Source organism: Tubulanus polymorphus, chromosome 1, assembly GCF_964204645.1.
Source record: "Tubulanus polymorphus chromosome 1, tnTubPoly1.2, whole genome shotgun sequence".
Classification (NCBI taxonomy): Eukaryota; Metazoa; Nemertea; class Palaeonemertea; order Tubulaniformes; family Tubulanidae; genus Tubulanus; species Tubulanus polymorphus.
The window spans coordinates 29,633,676-29,645,573 of NC_134025.1; the positions used below are offsets into that span (position 1 = coordinate 29,633,676).

The following is an 11,898-nucleotide window of genomic DNA, read 5'->3' on the forward strand; positions in this document are numbered from 1 at the left end:
TGGGAGGTGAAGGCATTGTTAACAGGTAATAAGAAATTCGAAAAAGAGAGGAATTGGATTATAATGCGTAAATGAAATGAGAAGTGGATAAAGAAAGGTTATACATGAGTCACGTAATTATCGCGCAGAACCCCGTTGAATTTCATCTGCATGAAATTATAATAATAATCATAACATTATAATAATCATCAGTATCGTATATACGACTAAAAGAAGCACATGACATAAACAGGTAAATTGAATACCTGATTTCGAGCATCTGATGCCGATATATGAATCTATAGGAAGGAGTATGATCCACTAATAACCACATACACACAGCGGTCTCCTATCGATATTTATTATGATAATGAGATGTTTAATTCATTCCCGTTAAAACGATGTTATATATTCCTTCAAACAGGTGAATCACAGGTGACTTAGAAACGAATTTCTGAAATTGTCCATACAGCGCTATTATTCCGAATTAGTAACTAACAATAACTACACTACCCGGTAGACGCCGATGATGCCTATCAGCTTCATCAGATATAACTGTAATAAAATGTGTTCCTAGACACAGATCAAAAAACAGTTTGAAACCGACGACTGTTTCCAGTGAGAATGAAAATCTGAGGTTTCGGGCAGGCTTTTCTATTTAACCTGTCTTAAGCCCGGCAAATGCAAAGCATCTTAGCAGCATAGCTCAAAGACAATACATTTTGTTAGGAGATTTTGTGCTTATATATCAGCTGTTTCCTGCAGCTTTACTCTAAAACCGAGCAAAGCAGCTTAGATACAAATAAAAAGGGGACTAGACCAGTTCGCGTCTCCAGTACATGGTGCTTATGGCGACCGGGACTTCGTACGGTAAATATTGGCGAAACTTGAAAATCCAGACAAATTAAGGTTATATTCATAGACGAGGGACGTAATATAATTGACAACTAACAATAAGACAATCGTGGAAACTAATTATTGCACGGCTGCAGCAAAATTTCAAATCATCCGCAGACCATGAAAATACTTGAGAAAGAAGCTTATTTGGTAAGCGGCTTGCGAGAACGGCTTACTCATCATCAGTGGCTAATTATTTGTCATGGACCGACACAAGAGGAGACAGCGTTCGTTCGTAAAGATTAATCGACAAGAGAACGCGAGGTGCATCGCGGCTTTTTGACGATGCGAAAAAGGTCAAAGGACGTCCTCCAATCAGCTCGCTATCGGTGGCCGAGGGGAAAAACCGTGTCACACGCGACCTCAGAAACTTCCTGCCGATCTACAATTGAAACGATCACTACAATTGATCGTAGATTTTCACTTCATCGGGAACAAAAATGTGAGAGACCAGAAAACATTGTCCGAGTTAAGGAATACAACGTTACCGGGCATTACGTGATTCGTAATTTTCATAAAAACCTTTAAACTTATTCATCATGAACTTCTGAACTTGAACAAGTTTGCTGATATACATCAGATATGAAGCTATAATAATACACATTTTAATCAGAACTGATAAAACCTAAACAAATCCATCGCCCTTAAACATTAGAAATATCAAACATTTTAATCAACGGACCGAGCGAGCGACGCACAGTATCAATGGATTATCAGTATTCACAAGTACGTACGAAATATACACGTAAAGTTGATTAATTAGTTGTTGAGAACTGATCCCTATATTTAAAACCCTACCATATATGTAATATAGATCGTAGATCACATTTCATTACTAATGAAACAAGACTGAAATCAGCGCAGATGATGATGATGGTGGTGATGAGTTTTTAATTCGTAAATGGGCCGAACATTTCTTCGACAACGCGGCCGAATGTCAGCGATTAGAACTCTCCAATTCCTCCACCCAGTATTGTGTCAGTCCTAATAATACACACACACCGAGATTACAACTTAATTACATTCAATACTCCATATTCGAAATCCTCCAAACTTCATCTCTAGATTATATACATATATGTTTAAGTTAAAATCTTTTGAGCCGACGACGACATTAATGATTTCACCGGGCACGCGGAATCACCATCAACTGCCGAAGACAACAAAAAGATTAATTAGCTGGCGGATGATGCAAAACTGATGTCCAGAATGAACGAGACATTTTGCCGGTGATTAGTCACGGGATCAATGAAAAATTAATAAATTCGATATGAATTTTATAGTGAACACACACAAGCGGTACAGTGTTATCAGCTGAGATTTACTGTCATACAACGCTACGATGGGTAATACATCATCATCTACTGCAGACAGTAATCAAACTACGTTCTCTGCACGGTAAGATTAGCAAATATTGTCGCCGGTTTGCCAGATGAAGTCTGTCAAGGCTTAAGATGAAATTATGAACGTGAAAGTGTGCTGATAACGGGGGGCTTCAATAAATCATTGCAAACAACGCGTATCAATCATTATAAAAACAACATATTCGATATTGTCACTAAATTCTTCACGAAATCAACTTTCTTTCTGTGTCTATAGTCGCGTTCACACGTCGTTATTGAGAACGGTCTTAATTTAGTCCGTTCCAGTTTAGAAGATTTAAAACGGACCATTTCTAGAAACTTAAAATACTTATTCTCACTAGATTCTTCAACTTTCTTCTATTAATTTTCCTGTAATTCGGAAGAGGAAAATTTGGAAACAAAAATCCCCAACGGTAGCTTCAAACCAAAAAGTAACCAGCGTTCGCGTGATGGCATGGAGTAACCTGGCTACGGGGGAATTTACGATTAATCAAGTTAAACCTGTCACTTTCAGGTGACCAGAATTACGAGCAGTACCGCGAGTCGGCGAGTCGCAATACAGCATTTACAGGTTTCATCTAATTACCAATCAGCTAACCAAACTGCAAATTAATTAGGCATATACGCCTGACGGGTACGAGCACTACGCGCTGAAATCCTCCAGATTCTGATGAAACGCGAGAGAGCATGTCATAAATTACTCATGGGTACATTTTTTCTGCTTTGGTTAACAGCCTGAAGGGTACTGTCGCGACCGGACTGAAAAGTTTTTCTTTCTCCGAACGTTTTCAATCTTAAGAGAATTCTTTTTGTCGGGTTTTAAAGGCTACACCCGCACCAGCAGCAGGGGATACTTTAGTTATGAATATGCTTTCAACTTGATTAAAAATGTCATCAAATCAACACTAATTAAAACCTCCCGCACCGTGAATGATGTTTCATCTATGAACTGCGAGTTCCTCTAAACCTCTATTGAAAGATTTATTTTCGCGGTATAAAACGAAAACTAACCTGAGGTGGTTTTTCACCTTGCGGAGAAGTCATTTCAGCGCCTTCTTTCAAAATTTGTTTCTACAAGATTCAGTAAATTCAAAGGTTAAACTACAGTCTCGATAAAATACTGAAACATAATATGAATAAATAAAATCCCACGATTGTAAGAATGACTTGATCTTTCATTCAATATTTTTAGTTGAAATATTTTGGGATTTTTAGTTCTCAATGCCCTTCATCGGTCAGTTTCGGAACTAAAATAACCATTTTGGTGAACTCTATTTAATCATACTTACAATCGAAGAGTAGGATTCTATTTACATCTACATTTACACAGATATTGTCATATACAGTAAACCTTGCCTAACTCAGACACGGCTGACAATGACTTTAGACTAACTCTGACAAAAACGAAAATAATTTCTGACTTCCTAAGATTTTTTTCCAATCTGTACGTAGGATTTCCACGTAAAATGGACCAATCTTTCGCCGGTCCCAGTTTGTCTGAGTTAGACAAGGTTTACGTTTAATCATAACAAATGTAATATTTACTTCAGAATCTTTCGTCACTTTCTTACTATCATCAGGCGCAGGTATTCTGTAAGAATATGAGAAGCACAAGTAAAGAATGTGAATATCTTAAATAATTAAACCACAATCGCATGGAGATGATTTGGCCCGGACCAGGCACCAGGTTTTGGCATTCACGCCGAATAATTTGCACATGGACTGTATTTGGGTGGGCCAAACTGGTGACCTGTGTCACGGATCAATATGGCACTCGTGAGAATGGTAGGTCCAGGTAAAAAGCCTGTGTAGATTAAAGTGGGGTTTCATTTTCGATGCCTTGGCATTTTTCTTCTAATCACTTGGAGTACATATTTTTTGAAGAAAAAAAATTTTGGAGGGGCGAAGAGAATAAAATGTTGAAAAAATTTCTTATAGTTTTAGAATGCATCTGGAACAGGAAAAAAACATAAAATTTAATTTAAAAAAAAAATTTCATATTTGATTTGAAGATTTTTGCAGAACAGAGGTAGATCCATTTTCGAAGTAATAAAGAAAAGCCCTAAAAAGCCCTAGTCTTGTTTGTACAAACCGCTTCTCAAACTGCTGTTCGGTCGAGACGACGACATCACCAGTTTCATTATTCTCTTCCTCCTCGTCGGAATCGAAAGGATTCATCAATTGTTTCCTCGTCATTAACTGCGGTTTTTCATCTTTAATCGTAACTTTATTACTATCGTTTAATTGCTCGTCAGTTTTACGAAGCAGCGAAGTCGTTCGATCCTCGTCGACGATCTGATGTTTATCGACCATTTTCTGCGCCGTTTTTAACTCAGTTTTACTCGTCGTTTCGACCGAAACGCTACTTGAAACGTCTCTCACTTCTTTGCCGTACATTTCCTTCGTTATTCTCGAGTTGACGTCGCTGTCGAAGTCGCCGACCGTGTACGTACTTTCGGTGACACTGTTTCCGATTTGTTGTACCTCTAAAGTTTGACCAGTAAAATACGAGCGTAACTGATATAAATACGTCATCACGCTGAGTTTATCCGGCACGGTCAATAGAACCATATCGGACGGTTCTATAACCCGAGGAATGCCTAAAGCCGAAGACGAATCAAATGCAATTTTGTTGTTCCCTTTTATGTCATGCGGAGTGAGTGCGTCGAAATCCCTGAAGAAAAGAATTAATAAACATTCATATCATGAACAAAAAAATGAAACGAAAATTCCTAAAAACATTTTGCAATCTTCGAGATTATTTTCACGTATTCTCATAACAGGAAAATCTTTTTTCTCTTCCTTTAAGCGGCGTAAAAAGTGGCCGATTTTTCCCCGAACATTCATCCAGCCACACATACCGAGGAGAGAAGATTCTCCCCACTCCGAACATCATCATCAGACATTTATATTTTTCCCCCCACGAGAGATTTGCGTCTCTTTGATGACGCTAGGCGCTTCCTGAGCTAGGGTTATCAAGATGTAACGTTGAAAGCAAAATTCTACCTTTGATAAAAACAAAAGCGATAGTGGAATGGTAATATTAATCGCCCAGTAATACCCAACCTCCTGCCTGATGAACAAAAAGCCCGGCGTGATTAGATGTTGCACACTGTGTGACCAGTGAGCAACATGAAGGAAACGTGGTTCTGATTAATTTTTGATGATTGAAACATCTCAATTTTCGCACTTTCAATCAGTACAAGAGATACGTGCGAACCTTTCGCATACAATCAGACAATGCGATAAAAGACACATGACGCTGGCGGACGGGATTAGAAAAATCTGATTTCCTAATTACAGTTACATCTCATACAATCATCAAACAACAAGTACATATGTATACATCATACACGGCGTGTGCCTTGTATTTGATGGTAAGAAATTTGATGTTATATGTCAAAGGATTATTCATGAAAAGTAAACACAAAATAGCGTAGATCCGAACCATTCAGGATATGGTGCAGGGGCACATCTAGACTAGATGAAAGTGGGGGTTTATTATTGTAGCGGGTGTCCTGGTGGGTGTCCCGCCGAGCGCTACAGGTCATTATCACTTGTAGGGGTCTCGGGGTCCATTTTGGGTTCATTTTTATGTAATTTTAGGGCATATTGGATCAAGATCAGTAGTGTAGATAAGAAGCCAATATAATGTGGATTTTCAAAAGAGCACTCGGTCAGATCACTTATCATGAAAAATTAAATGCGAAATGTTTCCCTGAGCTAGTAGCTAGTAGTTTATTCAAAGTTTATGTGAATAGTCATTTTCAGTATTCAGTATTCCTGTATCTTAGATTGATTTTGGGGTTAACCTTTTTTGTGAAACTGGGCCAAGAATGATAAATTGTTTACTTAATTCTTGAGAAAAGCGGCATTTATAAAATCTTACAGTATATCGGGTCTGAAGTGATGAATTACTGCACAAAATGCCATTCCATTTCTCCAAGATGTCGTCATATTAGTTACTTTCACACCTCGATAACCTTTAGTTACATCTTTACACCAATCGATTAGATCTTGACTAGGAGTATTTTTGTGATTGACAACCGGCTGAGTCTAAAAATAAACAAATATATCATTACATTAGAAACAATGACAGCAACTGTTTTAATAGAATTGCAATTCGTTTTCAGCTTGATAAGAAACAGAGAATAAAAGGGGTGTCATTAGTGAATAGAGCATTCAAAACACCGAGTGACTGGTCACCACAGCTAACTGGTCACAACACTGACCAGAACAACTTCAACCTTGTCACAAGAACTCTTATGGTCTAGCGGTTAACATGCTTGGCTTGTAAATGACAGTCCTAGGTTCAAATCCCGCAGGGGGCTAGTAAGGGCTGGAAGAGTTGGTGTAAGGGCATTTTGATTCGATTTATAAATTTCTAGTTTTGCCTACATCATAACTATGGTATCACAGAGATTTCCTTTTTTAGAATTAATAACAGCCTTTGAAAATTCCTGACTGGAAGGGGTGGATGCACATATCCCAAATATACAATCACAAATTATGACATCTCAGAGGTTAGAAGCAATAATAGAAAGGCGTTTTGTGAATAAACTTAGAAAGCTATTTTATTTTGTATTGCCATATTTTTTTCAACACATTCATTTAAAGTCGGGTGTGAAACGTATAAGATTCCATAGATACTCTAATAAATAAAAATAATATTACTAATCTTAATAAATATATTATTATTATCATTTCTAAACGAGTTATTAGTAAAACGAGGAATATGTAGAGAAAACACAATATTCTAAAGGGAAAAGTAAGAAAGTAAGGCCACTTGCCAGGCTGCAATAAAGATTTCTTAATTAATTAGAATAAATTGAAAAATATGACGAGGTGTCGAAGATGATGAAGACTCGATAACAATGTCTGAATTCACAGGGAGCTGAGCGCGCTCACTCTCGCGTCTTCAACAGAAAGACGGGATTAATTCTGAACCCTCGGGGGCAGGAAGACACTAAATATCGCCCCGCGAATTATACGCCGATGGATTTCGCAGACATTTTTAGCGTGACCGAACAATTTACACGCGGTGATCGGTAAAATGAACGTCGTCGACCGGGAGGCGATCTGTAAGACAGTGCGCCGAGACATCAAAGGGTTTCCTGTTGTTTACTGAGGCGTATAACTGACACACAGATCACTAATGTAATTGATTTGTTGTGAATAAATGACAAACAATTCACTATAAACTCGTCGAAATTATTATCACATCATTCTATCAGAAATTCCATGTTTGATAATGATAATAATAACGTGTATTATTGTACAACGCACTACACTACGTTCCACAGCAGTTTACACACTTTTATATCGATACGTTACAAAGAAAACACATAAATAAAATAGGATGAATAAAGTAGAATAAATTACGGAAGCCCCTAGGTGACATACGAGAAAACTTTTTCACAATTTCGACTTATTAAGTCGAATTTCGACATAACAAGTTGAATTTCGACTTAATATGTCGAAATTCGACTTAATTAACACGAAATACAACTTATTAAGTCGAAATTCGACTTATTAAGTCGAAATTTGACTTATTATGTCGAAATTCGACTTATTATGTCGAATTTCGACTTAATAAGTCGAAATTAAGAAAAAAATTATCTCATATGTCACCTAGGGGCTTCCGTAATAAATAGATAGGTTAAATAGAATAAAACGTTAGCGTAAATGCTCATTAAAAAGGATGAGGAGGAGTTTTCAATCTTGTATTTTTAATTTCAAGATCGTTGCAGTTTCTAATAGAAGTAGGCACACTATCCCGTAAAGATGGTATTGCAAAAATTAAACATCGGTTCTGGAATTAATTTGCAACAGTGTGATATCGATTACATTGTGACCTTAGTAAATGACCAGGTTTAAAAAGAGACAGCAATTTTTTAATGTAGCCCGGAACTTAACTCGAGACTAATTCTACCAGTCTTTTTCCAAGTAAGGCCTAGAGTGTAAATCGTTATAGAATTATGATAAACTTTAAAACATTCTCTTTCAATATTTAGTGAAGTGAATCCACGGTGAGGTTTCCCCCTAAGTCTAACAGTTGGGGTTTTCATCAATTGATTGAAAGTTTCGAGGGTCTATTTTATTATCGGTCGAAGGTGGATGATTTTCACCGCTGTCAATCATAAAATGAATGGTCTTTTATTACCGCAAATTAGACGGAGATATTTTGAAAAGCTGACAACTATCAGCAATGAACGCGTGGAGATACGAGTTGATGACCTCGTGAAAGAGAGGTGGACAGATTGGTTTGTGTACATAAGTGGTGGGCTGCATTAAAATATACAGTTCACTAGCGCGTGATGATTAGTATTAGTGAAGACTTTCCTGTCTGTCACAGCGAATAATGGATAACATTGACCAGAGAAGCCACCCGAAAATACTGCAATCTGACCACTGTGAGGACTAAACAAATCATTGACCATACAGTGAAATCAGTGAGCAATGAAGCAGAAACTGATAGGTGTGTCAGAAGGTACTCGGGACAACCATCTGTAGCTGAGAATCCTTCCATCTGTAGCTTAAGACGCCATAATATATATGTAACAATGAAAACGTCAGTTAAAATTGCAACTGACAAAAAGTCGCCATCTGTTACCATCGGCCATCTCGACTGTGTCCAAAATACTTCCGGTTCAAAAGGAGGGGGTGTTCCTGTAACGAACGTTAAACAATGTCACCCCCTATAACTAGAAAACTAGAGGTACTATGGGAAAAGTATTTTTCAAAAAACTATTTTGAAAGTTTTATCTGATTTCCTAAAATATAAAGAGTTCAACAGTTTCTATAAAATGAAGAAACCAACATAAAAACAACTAGAGTTGTACAGGAGTACCAGGTTCATGTATGTAACTGACATGTAACAGTGAGTCAGTTTCAATAGACAAGAGACAGTCTGATTCAACTGAAGAAAAAACCACAAAAGAAGAATTACTGACTATTTGACGTTTCGAAAAATTCTTGTTTTCAAATTCTAAAATTGAATAGACAGTTTTGAAAATGGCTCGTAGATTTGAGTCAAAACGTCAGATACTCTCTCTCAGTTTTTCTTCAAAAGGCACAAACAGAATGTTCATAGATAAAAAAGTTCCAGTTTTTCATGTCATATTTGAAAGTTTCCAGATGAACGAGCAAACATATTTCTTCTATCTTCCCTTCATTCGTTTTCTATTAGAGTTAATACCCTTCTTCTTCTTTATCAATTTTCCGGAATACTGGCGACGACGACGATGCACCCGGCATACACCACGCACATGACAGGCCAATCCAATTTGTCGTGCTCTCGTCAAGCTCCGTTGCAGTCGCCGCTAGTATAATCTGCTTCAGTTGATCCTGTTACTCATGAGATGATGGTAATGACACTTGCAGTAACTATAATCACTTCACTTGATAAACACTGCCTGTCGGCTAAACCTACCCCGAAAATAATATACCATATACACATCCACTCGCAACAAAACATCGACATTCGATCCAAATATTCATCTTAAATATTCCATAATAAATTTTAGCGAGGAAAATTTCACGACATGAATTTCATTATTAATCGACGTTTCTACCATCAATTATTTATCTACGCTTACTTATCTATTGATGCAAGGGCTAATCATGGACGTATAAACTAGTTTATACGTCCATGGGCTAATTCAGCTTCAGCGTGAAGATCTACTATGCATTTACTAGACTTTACCATATTTAACTATTAAGTTAAAAGAATAGAACGATAACCACACTCAAACGTGGTGAACGGATAATAAGATAAAATCCCACTATTTACAGATTAAAAGAATTTAAAAACCAGAATTTATTTATTAAATCTAAGATATTTAAAAGACACGACGTTTCGATCTCACCCTAGAGATCATCGTCAGGTGTAACGATGATCTCTAGGGTGAGATCGAAACGTCGTGTCTTTTAAATATTTTAGATTTAAAAAATAAATTCTTGTTTGTAAATTCTTTTAATCTGTTAATAGTGGGATTTTATCTTATTAAGTTAAAAGAAAATGAATGTTTGGCCCATTTGTGTTAGATCTAGTCGAACAATCAATTTTAATCTAACTTATATTGAGTATATGTCGCATTTTGAATTTAAACATTTGTTTCATTTTGTGTAAATTGTGAAAGTCACATCATAGGTATTACACTATGGAAAAAAATATAAATGATTATCATCATTATTATTATCATTGAACACAGAACAAGTGAGATATAACATCGAAGTATCAGTTGTAAGAGTTTTGAGTCGAGGATGGATTCAGAAATTGACAATAACTGCCAGATTTTAGTCGATAATAACTCTTGATTAATATGATTGATGAATAGTTACGATGAAATCGACGACCGTCGAGGACACGTGAAGTATCGCAGTCCGGATTAGAAATATCGGCAGCCCGAAGCGAACATCAGTCCCAGCTGACTCGATCCATTATACAACCGTAAAACAAGTGTCGGTCAACTTCGATAATCCGCGCGTACCATCTATAACTACAGGGAATTTACAACTATGTTACATCTTATAATTAACTTCGATAATCTTATTACTCAACAACGCTACATCATATCTATAACTAGTGCTATATATCCTCTGTCTCCCACTCCCTCCCACTCTCCCTCTCACTCTCTCCCACTCCCTCTCTCCCGCTCTCTCCAAATAAAATACGGTTGCTGAAAGTGAAAAGTTTCCATCGCAGAAATTCAATGATTTTACGAATGTACCTTGTTAAGATCGAGTGGTTCGAGGGCGTTCCTATCGCCTTGTTTATCGGGTTTCGTGGAAGACTTCTGCGAATCAGTTCCAGCATTTTCTGTATTCTCACTACAACGAAAATAAATTACACATCTCAAAACAAAACGATCAAAAATCCTATCACGGGGACTAAAAGTTTCCTAGAAGAATCTCGATGTTAAATTAATTCCTTGAAACTTTCTTAACATCAAATGAGAATTTTAGGTCGAGTTGATGGATTTTTAAATACATTACTGCAGCATCTTTGAGTATGATTTATATGGAAATATCTCGTATTCAAAATTTCCGAGTCGTCGGATGCATTTTGCAGTTTGGAAATAAACAAGGGATCAAAGATAACCATCATCTGACTAATAGTACATTCAGCGAAGAAACCATAGAGTATGAGAAATGCGATCACTCACAAGATAAAGTTAATTTAACAACTTAATTATCAGCGGGAATTGTTAGAACGTACAAAACAAGACTCATCATTCCTTCACTAAAGAGAGGTACCGGTATTCAGAAGCTTTAGTTCATTAGTGTAACATAATTCAAAGCTTATTGAAAAACATAACAATGCTCTACACGAGTTTAGTATAAACCAGTTTGAATCGATGAGTTGATAATGTTGAATAGATTTCACACGTTGATGAAGAGGAGACTTCCGGTGATTTAACGGATTTCTTCATTCTCTTATCTCGTAATCTCAACTATTAGCCGCGCCTTATAAAGCATATCTTCATCACGCTCTGCGTGAAATATGAGCTAATATTTCTGTGGAAGATAATAATCTTGACCCCTGCGAACATGCCTAAAGCCCGGCGTACAGATCCCATTGAGCTGCCCATCTTAAATAACAAACAAAGCGTGTAGGGAACACTAGTAATACCCGGGGACCCAAGGCTCGGAATTT

The 11,898-nt window shown here is 37.0% G+C and overlaps 1 protein-coding gene across 3 annotated transcripts in view; it reads right to left on the minus strand.

Annotated features, from left to right (window-relative positions):
- LOC141904268 (EH domain-binding protein 1-like) overlaps positions 1-11,898 on the minus strand; it is a 54,213-nt gene that overhangs the window by 31,127 nt on the left and 11,188 nt on the right. For all 3 annotated transcript variants that reach the window (XM_074792862.1, XM_074792854.1, XM_074792846.1), the window contains 5 exons: positions 10,973-11,072; positions 6,130-6,296; positions 4,333-4,914; positions 3,786-3,831; positions 3,252-3,311 (listed from right to left, as the gene is read on the minus strand). In XM_074792862.1, coding sequence (XP_074648963.1) covers positions 3,252-3,311; positions 3,786-3,831; positions 4,333-4,914; positions 6,130-6,296; positions 10,973-11,072 — 955 coding nt within the window. The remainder of the gene's footprint in view (positions 1-3,251; positions 3,312-3,785; positions 3,832-4,332; positions 4,915-6,129; positions 6,297-10,972; positions 11,073-11,898) is intronic.